Source organism: Thermobia domestica, chromosome 7, assembly GCF_964235325.1.
Source record: "Thermobia domestica chromosome 7, izTheDome1.hap1.1, whole genome shotgun sequence".
In the NCBI taxonomy this organism is placed as follows: Eukaryota; Metazoa; Arthropoda; class Insecta; order Zygentoma; family Lepismatidae; genus Thermobia; species Thermobia domestica.
This window is the reverse complement of record NC_137460.1, coordinates 122,743,437-122,761,832: the sequence shown is the minus strand read 5'-3', so window position 1 is coordinate 122,761,832 and position 18,396 is coordinate 122,743,437. Positions and strand designations below refer to the sequence as shown.

Here is an 18,396-nt window from a genome sequence, read left to right as displayed (position 1 = left end):
GTTCTTATAAATATAGAACATATATTTACTAGTAGTATTGCTCGTTCATCGCATGGATAAAATGAAATCTAACGACTATGTACATATTCAAGTACCCGAAAACTTGAATTTGTAGAAATTGATCCATTTTCACATTTAGAAGCCGAAAATTTTAAAAAGCTGGAATATGATTTTCATAATTTTTAATTAAAAGTTCACATGGTGAATGTCACAGATCTAACTTAAGCAAATTCTAACACTAGGCAACTTCTGAATAAATAATTTCGAAATTCCAATGTTATATTAATTAGACAATTTCTCCTTCAGAGGTGATATTTTCGAAAACGATAAAACACAAATTAAGTTATATGTAATGGGGAGTTTATGTGCCGAGTTTTATCTTCTCAGCTTCATATTTTCGTTTGACGCCGTATTCTTTAAAAATCATTTGAACGTCAATTTACTCATCGGGATACGTATGTCAAAAGACCTTTCCTATGCCTTGCTTTCCTGACAAAATAGCTCTTCTAAGTTTAACATTTTTATTTATAATAATACAATCTAGTTTCGAAAGTGTTAATAACATATCTGTTTTTAATCAAGGAAAAACAAATGTAAGCAAAACTTGGAAAACAGAAAATATTGGTAAAGTGTTTCCTTCATGATATCAATCCTGTAATACATCGGTAAGTAAATCATTAAATTAAAATCACTTAATAGCGTTTTCATATATTTAATAAAAAGAACAGAGTTTTAATCCTCCTCAAAAATGCATTCAATATGTTGAGAGAGAAATCAAAGTAAGAAATTATATACAAGTAACATTTAATTAAGATGACCAAAGTACAATTGCTTTTATGTTTCGTAGCTGGAAGTTAATGTAAATCGTTGCTAGCTAGATTAACTGAAATGTATGTTCCTGTTCTTGAGAAAACAGGATTATGAAATACATTTAAAAGGTATATTTGACTTCTTTTTCAATCACTCGAATGTGTAGCTAAATCGAAAGGAAATGACAGAAGACTAGATCGACTCCAGCTCCATGCTCGAAAATTCACTTGAAATTGTGAAAAGATTATTCAAGAAACTGTTTATACCATTTTTCACATATAATTTTGATTTCAATTAAAATATATTGTCAAAATCCAACGTCAATCCAAGTGCTAACTATGCTCAAGAATTCACTGTATTTATCTCACTCGTACCGCTTTGGTTCTATAGTCAACATTGAAACTTGGAATGATATTACAGTTTTATTACTTCCTAATGTAATAAAGAAAAAAATCACAAACGTGACCTATCGATGCAGTACTCTGAATCTATAAAACAAACCTTCTTTTTCCTATCCATTGATATCCTTCCCCACTGGTTTAACGGCTAGCGCGTGAAACTTTGCTGTACGAGTTCCTGAGTTTGATCCCAGATGAAAAGCATTCGAATTTGAATGCATTATGATGGTAAGGATTCCATCTTATACTGTAGGCTTTCGTCTCGTAAATCCTCGATGCTTAAAAAGGACGCAAAAATTAAACAATTAAACCATAAGCTAACTAAGTATTACTGTTTTTCACTGTTGTAATTGATCTTGAAATCAAAAGTACTTCGTTTTTTAACACCCCCCCCCCCCCCCCCGTTTTTAATACGAAGATATTGGTCAAATATGTTTCATTCTTGGGACACACGAGTATATCTCTTCATCTTTTACCTCTCTTGATCTATGCAGATTAATGCTGAATCCGGAAATGATAATAGATCTATGCTAGTTTCAAATTTAGCAGGTGTTTGGGATGTTAAATTATCAGTTTTTCAGTTACAAAGATGTATTCTATTAATATATATTTTGAAGAAAACGAAGTTAAATTCTGTGGTGTCGTTTCGATGTTTTATATAATTTCTCTTGCGTATGTTTTGTGACTAATTTATTGTAGATATTTAAGGGGTCACAATATTGATATAGATTTATATGAAAGATAAATTATTTACTGAAAAAAAGGCTAGAAAAATTTTAGAGGAAAGTAATTTATACATAGAGTTCGTTAGGTATTGCGATCCTACATGTGAATAACCTTCGAACACAAATAGTACACTGAGAAACATTTTTGTAATTAAATTGCCAAACATCAATGTAAAATCATTTACCCTTTATGTTGTAAGTTGATATACATTTTCTTAGATTAAATTACAAAATTTGCTGGGTTATTTTACAAATTTACAGTAAATTTATAAGAAAGTATGATATTTTTATTGATAAAAATGTAATTTTACACCATTTCATATTAGTAATTTTACTTTATAGGTGTAAATTGATTTATATAGAGGAGTGGCAAACAGATTGCCACCGTTTTTTGTAAATTTACCTATGAAATTTTTTACAGTGTATAATGTTATTAAAATATCCTAATTATAACACTATTTTACTAGAAATTAATTTATTAGAACTGTTTTCTGTAACAATTATGAGGTGATCACTGTAAGGAAGTTTCAAGTGTTATTCATCTGACATTTGTCTGTTTCCTATTTACCGAAAGACTAGTGATCACACATATACTGTATCTGCGCTATTTGCGGTTCTGCATCAGTAGAACGCGACACAAAGTCATATTTCCTTCCAGTTCAGAATTCAATTGGTGCTGTAGAACTCACAAAACACACAAATCCACATTCGTTTCCATTCTCAAACGTCAAGCTAATATTGTGATGATGATGATGATTTTGTGGTTCGGCATTACTTTAAGCAACAAGGCCATAAGAAGCTTGCGCTTAGAGCTTTACTGCCGTATTACTTCTACTATCCCTTCCTGTACTAGCAGGAGCCATTACAATAATTTTCGAACCACATTAGCTCCCGCAGAATCTCCGAGCTAATGTTGTGAACGATATTGAATTTCCACCGTAACCAGGATTTGTTATACCTCAGCGTGCTCACATTTTCCGGCCCACTCTGCTATGCTTTCCTGACAATTGCTTCTACTGTCATGGCTGTACACTTTTATACTTTTAAAATATTATAGTATTATAATTCAGATAAGAAACGATGGTAATTTCAAATGCCATGCACATTTTCAATTTTGATACGTATTCACCGAATCGAAGTATTGATTGAAAAGGGTGGGACAATTTGAAATTTACCATACTTTCTACCCAAGCTTGATACCAATAAATAAGTGCTTTACAAACATATGTTATGATCTAACCAGGGAATCCTCTCATTAGAGGTGAGCACTCTACCACTGAGCTGTCCTGACTACGAGTTTTTATTTAGTTTCAATTTTCATTTCCTCCCATTCAGCAGATGGCCAGTTGCGGGGCCTCGAATTCAAATCTTATAGAGAGCTTCTGGATGGAACTAAGGAGATAGTTGAAATAAGAAGTAGTGATCACAGGAATATAAAGCAGAAGTAACAGAAATGGAAACGGATATCCTGACTATATATCACTCAACTAAAACTCATCTAGACAGTTCTTCGTTGGCTCTAATTTTAGAGAGTGCCGTTAAAATAGTTACACTATTAGTTTGCGGTATGTTTTATTTTCACAATTCAACTTTAACTCGAAGTTCTATTCAACAGACTGTGGAAGACCTTTCCTTAGTTTGCTAAACTCGTTATGCGCGCTTGCTATCTCATCGGCTGGAAGATCAGTTGGACATTGAAATGTTTTATTGAATCTTCTGGTGCCATTTTGAGTGGAACATAAAATGTGTTTTCTTTATTCATTTAACGAAGAATTCCGTTATATGTTTGATTATTTTGAAGTTTAGCGTCCCGTTTATAATCATGACTTCATGAGACATGCATCTATATCTTAAATGGAATGCAAATTATATGAACTCTCAACGCGAAACGATCCCGGGTCTCTTTGAGCCGAAGAAGCGTACGCTAATCACATAGCAACGAGGAAGAATTATGAAGGGGAAATGAAGATTTAATTTGAGTGTGCACCCCTTTCAACAGCTATGTTATGAGGCAGGGACTTACATCTTAATGTGGGATCCTAACCACATGATCTCTAGCCAAAATCTAGTAAGGACGAATTCATTAATGTGTACACTACTTTATTTCTTCCATATAAATGCATTCCTTGTCCACCTACTAAAAAAGAACGTATCAGAAACCTAATATCGTTACCGAATCCAACATAGATTTCTGTAGAGCGACAATGATAATAGAGAGTTAGAAATTGAATTTTTCTATTAATTAAGGGTGCCAAGAAGAGATTCCTCTCACGTTCTCCTGCTATTGCAGCCGGAAGTGATAGACATACCAATACTAAGTGTCACGCACAAGAGTGGAATAGTTGCTACGATCATACGCAATTATTTGCAGCGCGGTTAGGAAAATCACTAAGTAGCATTGAGCAATGCACATGAGGGACAACGGTTACAGGCGGACAAAATTTATTGCTATGTTGTCGCAAGTTAATTTCCAGTATTGCTGCTTAAGACGGTATCGCAATTTTTATTTTTGATTGTGTGTGTGTGTGTTTGACCAGTACAAATTTAGGCATTCTTGAATGCAAACGAGTGACAATTTGAGGACCAAAGTCATGGCTGAAGAATTTTTAATAGGATTATTTGTCAAAGAGATAAAATCTCTCAATTTGGAATACAACTACAGACGAATATAGACACAAAAACAAGAAAAGAGCAACGGATCAAAATTTGTGAACATTTCAATTTCCACGACAAGTCAACAATAAAGAAATGATTTAGGTATATTGTAGGCTAATAACATACCAAAATTGATAATTTCAATTTTATTTTATATATATATACTTTACTTTGAATTTTATTGGATATATATCCAATAAAATTCAAAGTAATCTTGTGGGTAATCCAATCACAGGTAAAAGGCTGAACCACTTAAAACGATTTTTAAAACAGTTATCAAGTATCTCGAACTGGGTTTTATCATTCAATTTTGGTCAAATGCATTTCTTATGCTGGGTATGAGGAGATCATTATTTAAGTGAAACATTTAGTATATCACAAGACTGTTAATACGAAAAAACGACAATGGGTATATAAATTCTTTAAAAATAAATAGAAGCATGATCCACTGCTTGTGGAATTTTTCGTTTCAATTGAGTCGAAAGGACATTTTCTCTGCTTTTACGTTAAAATTATGTTACCTGGTGTTTCTGATCGCATCGCGGGAAAATAGTTGAACAGTTTGAAATGAATGTTTGACCATAGTTAGTACCTAACTACAGCTTGGTTTGTATCATGTTACCAGTATTCTGATTAAAAGACATATTCTAAGAGGGATTGAGCTTTTTTTCTTCGAAAATACAGTTTCTCAAGAGACTTTTAAGTTAGTTTGATGAAAGTTAATATATGAACTCCCAATTTTGGGTAAAGGGAAAAGAGATATCTGTTTTTGCGTTTCTGAAACTTTCATTTTAAAAGAGAGGCTGAAATATCTATATTATTTGCTACATTGAAATAAAAGTTAACTGCATTTGTGAGTGAATCATATGAAAACGGATGATCGACTTGAAGTGAATTTGGGAACATGTTACCTACATAGTCCCGTGTAAAGAACAGGTATGTCAGCTAGTTTGCCATAAAATAATTCCACACGCAATACAATACAATACAAACTGTAAACTATACACTTTTTCATATTTAAAAAATAAGTTTTCCTATCAAGATTCCTTTTTAATTTCCATTTTACATTGCATTCTATTATTGTTCACACAGATATTAAAGTGCAATCTTACATGACTGGAACCGAATACACTAGTTTATATATATATATATATACATCCTCACGGCATTGTCAAGCTTCTATATTGTGTATTGGCGGCGCCCCTAATTGTGTACAAAGGAAACTTTCGCCTGCACATTTCTGTACAAACGATGTACAAACGATTGCGACAATTTGTGATTGAATTGGACATGGTGGGGGGCTATCATTTAGACAGCCCGCCCACTTTGTTTTCTTTCTGGCGGCGCCCCTAATTGTGTACAAACGAAAATTTGGCCTGCACATTTCTGTACAAACGATGTAGAAAGGATTGCGACGATTTGTGATTGAACTGAACAAGGTGAGGGGCTACCATTTGGACCGACCCACATGTTGTTTTCGTCCTGGCGGTGCCCTTAAGTGGGAACAAATGAAACTTTCGCCTGCACATTTCTGTACAAACGATGTACAAACGATTGCGTCGATTTGTGATTGAATTTTACATGGTGGGAGGCTACCATTTGGACAGCCCCTACCTTTTTTCGTTCTGGCGGCGCCCCTAATTGTGTATAAACGAAAATTTTGCCTGCATATTTCTGTACGAACGATGTACAAACGATTGCGACGGTTTGTGGTTGAATTTGACATGGTTGGGGGGCTACTATTTGGACAGCCCCCCACTTTATTTTCGTTCTGGCGGCGCCCCTAATTGTTTACAAACGATAATTTCTCCTGTACAAACGATGTACAAATGATTGAGACCATTTCCGATTGAGTCTTGAATGGGGAGGGGTTGTCTAAATGGACGCGAAAAGAAGTACTGCAAAAATACATGTAATTTGTATTGAGCACCATAGGAGGTAATGTTCATTTCAGATTTTGATGGGCGGGGGAATTGAATAAACGATGTCTGAATATAGTACTGTGAAAATTATAGTAACTCAGATTGTGCACGCTCGGGAAATGCCATAGAGGGAATTTCAAAGCTCTAGGCTCAAGAGCCACCTCTATAATCATCATTGACTGCCATTTCAATAATGTGTTTTATGGTCTTATGTCCGTTTTCCCATCCTTTCCCTCCCCCTCCAGCTGGAAACTTGATACTTTTCCTATTCCAAATTTTTCTGCTAGTTTTCTGCCGAAACCTCGAGTTTTGTACATTATTCGGTTTCGAGTTAGCTAATTATTTAAGTTTAGGATTCCCTTCTGCATCGAGGTTATGCGATACGTAGACTCAAAGATTATGATGAAATCCAAACACAGTAATCGTCCAAATTTTGTAAGCTCTATAGTTATCACACTTGCAATTGGCTAGTAACCTCCATTAAGGAAGTCCCTCTAGAAGAATCAATCTACTTATTTATTGCAAAAAGCAGAATTAAAAAAATTCGCATTCGTCCAAAGTTATCGTGTGAAGTAACGGCCGCTCGTATGTACGTACTAATATCGATAAGTTCCACTACGCGATCCCAATTAATACTTCATATAACCCCGCCACACGCCTCACACACACACACTAGCATATGTACACACGAAAGTATACCTGGTAGTATCCACACGCTTACGCAGGAAACTAGAGACCTTCACGGACCGAATGTTTCCGCCCGAGCCCAATCCAGCCCGATCGTACTTAGGCCCGGCCCAGTCCGGGCCTGAAAAGTTTTGGAGATTTTCGGCCCGAGCCCGGCCCCGCCCGATAAGTTTTTTTAAAATTCTTGGCCCAAGCCCGGCCCGGACCCGATAAATTTTAAAAGTTTTTGGCCCGACCCCGGCCCGATAATTTTTTAAAAATATTAGCTCGAGCCCCAATCTTTCTCAAAATTTAGTACTAAATTTGACCTAACCCTCAGAAACATTTTCTAAAGTCTGGTTAACAACCTGACGCTTGCCTCCCGAATGGTATCATTGCCTCCTAGAACTTTGCCAGTCATCGAGAGAACAAAAACTCCATTCCCTGTAACAAAAATCTAACTTAATTGATTTTTAGCTTAAAGTGAAGAAGGCAATATTGTTTAGCGACAGGCAAAACTTTCCCACTCCTTCTTGTTATATTTTGAGTTCAGTGAAGGTCAAGATCAGAGCTCAATTTACCGCATAATGCCTGCAATCCTCTATAGTGAAGGTGGAGCCGCTAAGCAACACAAACTGTAAATAGCTGTTGCATTCTTTGTTACATTTTCACGGACACACTTCTTCAACGTTTGGCTTTATTCCAATTATCGTTTAACGAAAGTCAATAATTATTAAAGAATTGCAATTGATCGGCCCCAGCCCGGCCCGACCTGAAGAGAAATCAATGTCGGCTAGCCCAAGCCCGGCCCGGCCCAAAGAAATAACAGTGTCGGCCCGCCCAAGCCCGGTCCGGTCCCGCAGGTCTCTACCGGAAACTAGAAACACATACACACACACACAGACAGAGAGAGAGAAAAAAAATCTTGTTGTACTTTTATACTGAATGCACTATTACTCACAAAATCAATTAAAAAAGAAAAAGAAAATAGTTGTAAATGAAATTTTCAAAGATTGGTACAAATGCTGCGCCTAACACATTAAATTGTTCCATAATGATTGATTCGTAATATGGTGTATATGGGTTACTTAATGGTAGTATAACAAAATCCCTTCAAATTGACCACAAAATAAAAAGTGAAATTTATTTCTCAAATTCTGTAAAATCGATGTCGGTGGGCATTATGGGAACAGTCTACAATAACAATATATGCAAATAACTAGGGTGCAGCGTTTTACCACTTTTTTCTCGGAACGAAATGTAATACCTGGCAAAAGTGTCCTACCCACATGGACATTACAGGTATAGATTTTTTTTCAAATCGGATAATATCTTCTGTGAGAACTATTGCCTCAAAGTTTGAGATTTTCACTAAAAATTACAAAAAATACCAAAGTTATTCTTTAATTTTAGTTATATTAAAGTGAACATATTTTTGGTTAAATACATGTCAGTAGCTATGGAAATTGAAATTCAAGTATAAAAATGCCAGTTATATGCCCTTGGGGGGGATAGGGGTGCCTCCTTTGGGGCCTGAAAAGGGGACAAATTCAGTACAGTTAAGCGGTTGTAAATCACTTCGTTCACCTGGCCATGCAGCCTGGCCAAGCGACCCAGAGCCCACCACGTGGAGATGGCTGCACCTAAGGCTCTTCCGCCAGCCCTACCCAATCAATCAGCCATATGTAGGACCGGATGAACTTTATTCGATCGTCACTGTCAGGAAAAATTGTCACAAATTGGGACTTTGATTGAAATTTATACACAGCTTGTCTAGAAAGTAAGGTTGATCTTACATCCTGTCTCTAGCATCACTGCCACATACTCGGGAGGCTGCTTCAGTGACTAATTTCACTATCCGCTCTACTGCCAGAGTGTGGCACGGATAGACGGTGACGGACCATTCTGGCACAGTGTTGTCAGGAAGTGAACGTTTGTCCATGAGCTGTTTGTTTGATACCGTCCTTAGAACTGGTGTTACAGTTATTGAAACATCAGTGCTTTCCCAAAAGATCATTTCAGTGTAATCTTTCGCCTCAAAATTCAGACTGGGAATGATGTTATATCTAATGGAGTTATGGAGATTCCCTGCTTCGTGTTCTCGAGCACTAAGAATCTTATGTAATGTATCTTGTCGGACAGCAAGTCGACCATCAGTTATCACGTCGAGAACATTCTCCGGGATTGCGAAGAATGCATTCGTCTGAATGGATGAACGGATTACAGCCTGGTATTTCCTTGGTAAGTATCTAGACCTATGAATGGTCTCAAAGACGTAACGAGGATCATCAGCAATGGAAGTCTGTTCTGACACGGTATTGCATAACCACATACACTGTAAGTATGAATGTCACAATTTCTACTAACTTTTTGGTTGGTTTCTTTGGTGCAATATACAATCTTAAAATTCTGAAATGAAATCTTTGAGTTTTACGTCCCACGGTTATGTCGGTTAGGCTAAAGGAGACGGTGATGATGAGTAATGAATGAAATGGTGGAATGAAGAAAGTGGGAGGAAACGGGGGAACCCCGAGAAAATCCACGCACACGGTGTTTGTCCACCACAAAGTTCACTTGGCGGGGGCTGGGATCGAACCCGGGACCCCAAGCACCAGAGGTGAACGCTCTACCACTGAGCCACCGCGGCCCCTAATCTTAAAATTCTGTTTGCAGTAGTAAACCAGCGAGCTTTGTTTAGTTTGCTAGGGATCGTAGAAGCAAGCTCTTCCGGGCATGCTCCGGAGTCAATGGCTTTGCATATCTGGACAAGTATCTCAGGTATTTACTGAGTTTTCTGAGCTATTCTGGACTATGATGAGGTAAGTCACATTTTATTGGTTTGAATGGCATCACTGGAAGCTTTACACAGTCAGATACTTTTGAGCCTATGGGACCTGTGTAAGAATAGAACTTGAATAAGCGCCTTGAATATGCGTGAAGAGAGCTCGGAGAGGCAGTTCATAAAATGCAAGAGACAAACAGCCCATTGCATAGGTTGTCCTGTTAGTTGCTCTAATTTTCGAAGAATACCTCCCTTCCAACCAGTGTTAGTTTGTACCATCACACCCAAGAACCTCAACTTCATCAAAGCCAACTTTGCGTTGGTTCATGATGTACTCGAAAATAGTCGTGGTCTCGTCGTGTGCAGAGCCAGAGGATGGTGTCACGTGACCAACGATAAGTGCTCTTCTCTTATGATCCTGTCTGTGTTTTAATGTCATCCCTTCGACCATTAGAGTAGAGGTTTTAATGGAATCATCATTTCTAGAACTTTCTTTTAAATTCCGAGCAACTTTAAGTTTCGCACCTCTTATTTTGCTCCTGCCCACAATTCAAGCAGATGTTATGTCGCTAGATTGTTGAGATGTTATGATTCCAGCCTTTAAAGCTGTCTTAAGTACAGTTGATGTTATATATGACCAGCCCTCTCGCTTAAATTATATCTCTTAGCAATCAGAACAGTTTCAGTCAAATCTAGCTTCGGTTTAGATGTTCCGTCTCTGGGTTTGGTTTCTTCCTCAGAAGAGCTATCCTCTGCTTTGCCTTCAATGTGTACTTCATTGTCACTAAAGTTTTGGATGTCATTTGAAGCAGATGATTGAGAAAGGAAACTCATGTCTACGCCTTTTACACGAAGTTTCAGCCCTTTTCATAATATGTTTTGTTACTGCTAAATCAACTGACCCGATGCGACCAATTGTGGTACCTCTTTGATCAAGAAGGAACTGGCGTATATTCTGTAAAAATAGTGGTTAGCAAACTATTATCTGTAACGGCCAATTCATATAAGCTGAAGGCAACAGTAACAAAATATAGCACTTGAGAAATGGCGCCCAATTCGAAGCGTATCCGATTCGTTCCTGACTGCGACGGTGAGTTAGACAGATTGGTGGCTGGAGAAGAACGTTGTGATATTGTGAGCTGGAGGACTGGGAGTGTCATCGTTTAAAATAACAATGCTCTGCTACCGCTATGAACCACCAGTCGAAGGAAAAGACAAGGACGAAAATAGCTGTAGAAATGCTTAATTTTACTGAATTTGCCCCCTTTTCCGGCCCCAGAGGAGGCACCCCTATCCCACCGCAGGGGCATATAACTGGCATTTTTATATTTGAATGTCAGTTTTCATAGCATCTAGCATGTATAAACCCAAAAATATGTTTACTTTAACATAACTAAAAATAATGAACAATTTTGGTATTTTTTGCAATTTTCAGTGAAATTTTGAATCTTTGAGACAATAGTTCTCACAGAAGATATTATCCGAATTGAAAAAAAAATCTACACCTGTAATGTCCATATGAGTGGGCTACTTTTGCCAGGTATTACATTTCGTTCCGAAGAAAAAGTGGCAAAACGACCCACCCTCTTAATATACTTCACGTTTGCCAGTGGGTGCAAGAAAGCTTCGAATAGTGTTTGTTGTCATAATCATTAGCAGATATATATATATATATATATATATATATATATATATATATATATATATAAGTGGTACTTAGGTTATTTTTCCTTTCACGTGTTTATTTCAATATAAAGAACGATAGTCAAAGAAAGTATCACCTGCAATTCATATAATTTCATTTTGACATTTCATGTTCTTACTTGCCTATCTGTTTTAATTTTATGCACCAAGAACAGATCTTTCTCCATTTACTCGTATAACTAAAGAAACGTTACGTGGTATAAACAAAATTATATCGAAAGTAAACCACTATCAAATATCTGTTAAATATATGATTCAGAAGTGATAATATTTCAGAATTTCAGCGGTGAATGTTTCAGTAAATATGGATCATGGGAATTTGAGGAATGGATGAAGAACTAAATTAATTTATAGCAAAGTTAACTTTCTCAATGTTACGTCCAAATGATTGAGTTATATAGAAACATTTCTTCTGGCCATCCTCTTGAAAAATAGTCACCATGTTCGTCCTTTGTGATAGAAGCCTGCGTTCGAATTTCACTATGAGCTAATCACTTTATCACATAAAGTGTAAATCGTGAAGGAATTTGACATGCGGATGAGTTCATAGACGCTTCTTCTGTATTAATTTATTCACTTCTATACATACGTTCTTGTATATTTTAAAATTTCAGCTTGAACTGGTATTCACAGATTTGTTTCAATCATGTTTTGGCATCAATTATGGCAATGATCGTTGCAATATTACGGCAACCCTTTAAGAACAGCGCTCAAAATGATCGTGGATGGTCACGGCTATCGTTTTTGTTCATGTGCATCAGCACTAAATTCCCAAAATTTGGAATCTGGCTGTACTTTCAGAATGCTGAACTTATTTGTTTGGAAGTTCTTAACCTAGTTCATAGAAGGCAATGTTTGAAGGAAATGGATCGATTATTACAGTCGATCCGAGTTTATATCACATGATAAGGGAATTTTCTGAAAAGGGAGTCTTTGTTCATGATGCTCTGTTATATATTCAGTTAAATTACAAACCATCGACAAGAGATACTTGTCCAATGTAAGCTCATCTTTCGAACCCCATATTAATGTCTTTGCCCACGCTTCTGAAAAAGGGTACTTTAAACCTTAATTAGCCTACCAATCAACTCTTTTCTCGTTTGACCTTACTATCCGAAATGCCTTAGCCCTAAGTTTTTGTCCTTATTGTCAAACCTGCAGCAAATATACTTCCTATGCTGTGGCACTGTGTCGATTCTCAGTAGGTATATTTCTCTCGAATAGAGACAGGTATAGTGGTTCGAGTTTTATTTTAAGCAGTAGATCGCGTCTAATACATCCTGATTCCTGTTGTTGTTGTTGCTACTGTTTATTCGAGTTCTAAACCCTGTTTCTCCGCCGAGGTTAAATGAGATAGACTTACAGTTTAAGTCGGAATAAAATCCTCCTAAATGAGTTCGAATTTTAATTTACTTCCAGTAGGAATCGGACTCCGGACAATATTCATAAAGATCGAATATATATTTTTCTCCAGAGAAACGGATTTTGTGCACACGAGCCCTCGCACATTTGGCAGTAAGAGCAAAGATAGAGAAGAGAAGAAGAAGAAGTCGAATGAAATGTGTATAGAGAAATGACTAAAGGAAAGAAAAGACCTGGTTTGTAGAACAACATACACACCTACACCCAGATCGTATTAAGTATATGAAAGATTTACGTAATTATTCAGCTGGAAAACCTCTTGTCCCACAATAGGTATACGTTTGCACATATATGTACCATTATACAATATATATGCACAGGGGCGAAAGGTCATCTAACTGACAGCAGAAAGTTTAAATTATTCTTCATTGTAGGTACTGTCGGTGTTAGAATACATACAAAAAGTAAAGAATGAGTAAAGACATGTTAATCTTTCACAGAGTAAGGTAATTAAGAAGGGTATGTATGCTGCACTGCGAATCATGCTCATATAATTTCCCATTCATCTCTTTCTACACATTTCATTCAGTTTCTTCTTCTCTTCTCTACTTTTGCGTTCGCTGCCACATTTCTTCGGCAAGGGCAATTTTCGACAGAAAAGTTTCAAAAAAAAGTTTTTACGTACTTTATTAATATTACTAGTATATCTGAACGTGGTAATAATGCAACTGCGTTCAGAGATAATATACATAAACTACATTATTACCCGTACCTTCAGCCGATGACACTGATGAATACCTCAGAAAGTTGAAGCATTCGAATTCGTGTGCTAATCCGCGTATTCAAGAAGCTAAAGATGCATCTACATCTAGCCCAGAAGGAAGAAGACTCTACCGATCATATACTTACTGTCTATACTTCTACCAAGCATTAGAGAACCTTGAAGCAGTTATTCGCATCTGTGATTGCTGGCAAAGAACATGAGTGTGAAATGCTTATTAAATGTCCGTTACTGAAGCCGTCGTCTTAGCTCTAACTTTTTCCGTGATGACAATGCACTATTTATGTTCAGCATGACAGCATCTGTAGAAGCTTTTCGGAAATATACTAGTCAATATAGTGAAGCATTTTGAGAACAGCCACAAGCAAGAAAGCTAGAAATACCAAATTAAACCGTAAGCTTCGGCTAATCTTATAGAAACTAGATTAAACATCACACACAAACACATTCATATCCGTATATTTACAGGATACATTGTGAAACAAAGGTATCATGTAAGTAAGAAAGACAAAGTAGATATTATAATCATGAAACTATTAAATCATAACATATAATTTGAAAAAATATCATATGTGTGTTTTCATGTGTGTATGGAAAGCTACCCTGAAGTGCGATGTCATGTGAATCCTTTATATAAAAAAATTTGAACTTGGTTCCAAGAAAGCAAACTTCAAGATGGTAGCAATCGTTGTGATGTACAATAGTAGATAGGATTCTGTCTTCTTATACTTATCTGTGATATAGTGTCACTCCCTCTCTGCCGTTCCAAATATGCAAGGTACCTTTCCTTCATAATATATAATGTAAACGCATTAAAAATTTGATGCCACTTGGACACCATTTAATATCATTAAATTGAGCTAATTCTTCTCATGGGTTACTTTAGTGTGATATAGAAACATTTTAGGGGGTGAGACTTAAAAAAATCGGAAGTCAAAAATAAGGACCACCTTAATATAAAATATAAATGTACATGACGTATATTACCTTCGTTCCAATTGGTACAAAACCAATGGCTTTAAGAGGAGGTTTCTCAACACTCCGAAGGGATGCGTTATTTACCATTTCCTCTGCATACTCATAGCCACCCCTATAACAATTGAGAACTTAAGTTGAACCAAATATACAGCACACTTTCTTCACATTTAAATTATGTAGTGGCATATATTATTTTCATAATGGTACCATAAGAAATAGATATCTGACTACTCATGCTTAATAACTTATTTAATTTCTGTTCAGACAAATGAATACTTTCGAACTTGATTTGATTTTTTTCTGAAACAAAATAATAACAAGAATAGTATATACCATACAAGATGAATGAAACTTATACAAACTTGACTAAAATTCAGGGTGGGAAAATTGGATTATTCCCAAGGCAAGTAACCTTGAAGTGGCGAATATCGACGTTTTCTTGGGACACTCCAATTTCCTCCCACTTTCTCCTTCTACTAATTCGTCCATCAGACTTCACTTGCTTTAATCATGGTCTCTCTTAACCTAACAGGCATAAACGTGGAACATTAAACGCAAAGATCACAAAATAATGTAAGAAGTGCCAAAAGGACATGAAGAGTTCCAACGAAACTTTGTGTAGGGACAATACGCAAGAAATAAACGAATACGTGTTTTATTTATTTTCTGCGAAAAAACCTGTATTAGGGGTCGAAAGCCCCCTCCCAAAATTTGGAAGTTGACGTTCTAAAGGCAAGAAGAAGTGGACTGAAGTGAATGTAATTGTGCACAGATATTGTATATGTAAAAAGATGAAATATGTGTTTCGTATTTTCCTTAAAAAAAAAAGAGTTGGTTGGGGCAGAGACCTTTCCAAACCTTTGATTACGAATTATCAAAATTGCTAATAAGTATACGTCTGGAATCCATAAAGGATATTTAGATTTGCAACGACATTTTGTGTAAGGACAATATGCAAATAGTTAGCAAACATGTGTTTTTAATTTGTGTGGAGATGCAGTGTTGGGGCCAAAGCCTCCTGCAAAAAAGTAAACATTATCGGAGAAGTGCAGGAAGGAGTTGATCGAAGCGAATGAAATTGTATGTAGATATTGTGAATGTAAAATAAGGCAATTCGTGTTTCCCAATTGGCCCCATCCGATTTGCTTCACATTTGGCACATCAAAAGCAAACAAAAAATAAACCCACACGCATTTTGCATGTACCACGTCTGTCTGTTTGTTGTACCACGTTAGAGTGCGCAATGTTCAGCCTTTGATCTTGAGCTTTTGAGGATAGAAACAGGACACACTCGAAATTCACTGTATCGATTCTAACTGTTAGGTAACATTTCACTATTTTTACACTAGCCGTTTCCTACCTATGGTGTATTTTATAGTATTTCAGCGGGGGAGTCTTTGTCTTACAATATTTTTCCACATAAACAAAAACATGTTTCGTTTTCTGTTTACTCTTGGTGTGCCAAATTTAAACCAAATCGGATAGAGACAATTGAGAAAAACGAATTGTCTTATTTTACATATACAATATCTGCACGTAATTTCAATCGCTTCTATCCACTCCTTCCCGTACTTCTACGATAATATTTATTTTTTGCGGAAGAGGCCTTGGCACCAACTCTGTTTCTCCCCACAAGCTAAAAACACATGTTTGCTTATTTTTTGCGTATTGTCCCTACAAAATTTCGTTGCAATCCTTCATATCCTTTAGGCACTTCTGACGTATACTTATTAGCACTTTTGATAATTCGTAATCAAAGGTTCGGAAGGCTTTGTGATCCAATCAACTCATTTTTTTTTTGGAAAATACGAAACACATATTGCCTCATTTTATGTATACAATACCTTTGCACAATTACACTCACTTCAGTCCATTACTTCTTGAATGTAGGGCGTCGACTTTCACAATTTTGGGTAGGGTATTTGCACTCTAAAACAGTTTTTCCGCAGAAAATGAAAATTTTATTTCCTTTTTGCGTATTGTCCCTACTCAAAGTTCGTTGCAACTCTTCATGACCTTTAGGCACTTCTTATATACTGTTATTAGATATTTTGATATTTCGTGATCAAAGGCTTTCCGGAATCCGTGCCCACCCAACCTTTGTTTCCAAGAAAATATGAAAGACATATTCCCTCATTCCGTGTCCATTTTTTTTCGGCCGTCAAATCTCAAAATTTTGGATGGGGGCTTTTGTCCACTAAAACTGTTTATTCCGCAGAAAGTAAAAAAAACACATATTCGTTTATTTTTTGCGTATTGTCCCTACACAAAGTTTCGTTGCAACTCATCATGTCTTTTACGCACTTCTGGTATACTGTTATTAGCACTTTTGATATTTCGTGATCTTTGCGTTTAATGTTACTATTATGCCTGTTAGGTTAAGAGAGAACATGATTAAAGCAAGTGAATTCTGATGGGCAAATTAGTGAAAATAGAAAATGGGAGGAAATTGGAGTGCCCCGCGAAAACCCACGAGCACGATGTAGTCCACTTCAAGCTTACTTGTATTTTACCTTGGGAACGAACAAGGTATCCCCCTCAGATCAGAGTGGAAGTTGGTCTGTGGGTCAGTGGCTCAAGTGGATCGAGTTTTGTGAGTGGATCAGTTGGTCTAGGGTCAACAACATGTGAGCCACTGCGACCCACTACACACCATGACCTACTGCCACCCACGATGACCCAATGCTACCCACCGAACCAGTCTAATCTACCAACCCACTCTACTTACTGCATTATAGACAGTATCTTCAGAACAGTAAGTTATATTTTTTCACACTCAATCCTAGCCAAAGGAACTAAATACACGCTTGCTTGCAGTTTGCGATTGTCCAAACCTTCTGCTTTATGTATTGTGTATTATAGTAATAGAAGAAAATTCATTTTGTTGGAATTAAAGAAGAAAATTGAAGAAGCAGCTGAGGTTAAATTAATATCATGGCAGTCAAGTTTGAACAAAACGAGCCCTGCTGGGCTTCTAACCCGTTGTTACTACTATTACTATTACTACTACATATACTATGAAGTCGTGTAGCAAACCTGCACGCGTAAAGTAAGTAAATCACTCTTTTGAGTGTTATTTATCATATTTTGATGGCAAAAGTGTTATGGAAACTTAATAAAAGTAAAATATAAGAATTAAAAAAGTTTCTCTGAGCCGGGTTTGAACCCACGCCAAAAATAATCATAACTACAAACCAGTTGTGCTAGCAGTCTCGGCCACGAAGACCGACAGTAGTAGATTGTTGATTTCTGCTATATTTGTGGTAGGTGACGAGAAACGGATAATTTCAACTAATCAGAACCGCGTATTTAGCTCCTATTGCTAGGGTCGAGCGTCCTTGAAAACTATGCTTCTGAACATTGGTGAATTTGTGTACGTTTTACTTTCAAGGGCTCCATTACACTTCTTTTTTTCATTTTGTTCTCTTTACGTACCTGATATGAGTATCTCTAAATGAAAAAAAGAACTTCAGGCATTTAGGACATTGATAATTGTAATTGCAATAATAGCAATAGGACTTATACTGCTACTTGGCTTTCAAGACACACAGCCTTCAAATTTTTAGAGGAGCTAACTACTGGAAACAATACATTTTTGAATCACTAATGCATG

At 36.5% G+C, this 18,396-nt stretch overlaps 2 protein-coding genes across 4 annotated transcripts in view; one reads left to right on the top strand and one right to left on the bottom strand.

Annotated features, from left to right (window-relative positions):
* The window catches only part of LOC145690387 (uncharacterized), a 354,253-nt gene that overhangs the window by 180,895 nt on the left and 154,962 nt on the right, over window positions 1–18,396 (top strand). The window lies entirely within an intron of this gene.
* LOC145689320 (pickpocket protein 19-like) overlaps window positions 1–18,396 on the bottom strand; it is a 65,786-nt gene that overhangs the window by 13,550 nt on the left and 33,840 nt on the right. Inside the window, exon 5 of the mRNA XM_081763462.1 lies at window positions 14,793–14,895. Within this exon, the coding sequence (XP_081619588.1) occupies window positions 14,793–14,895 (103 nt within the window). The remainder of the gene's footprint in view (window positions 1–14,792; window positions 14,896–18,396) is intronic.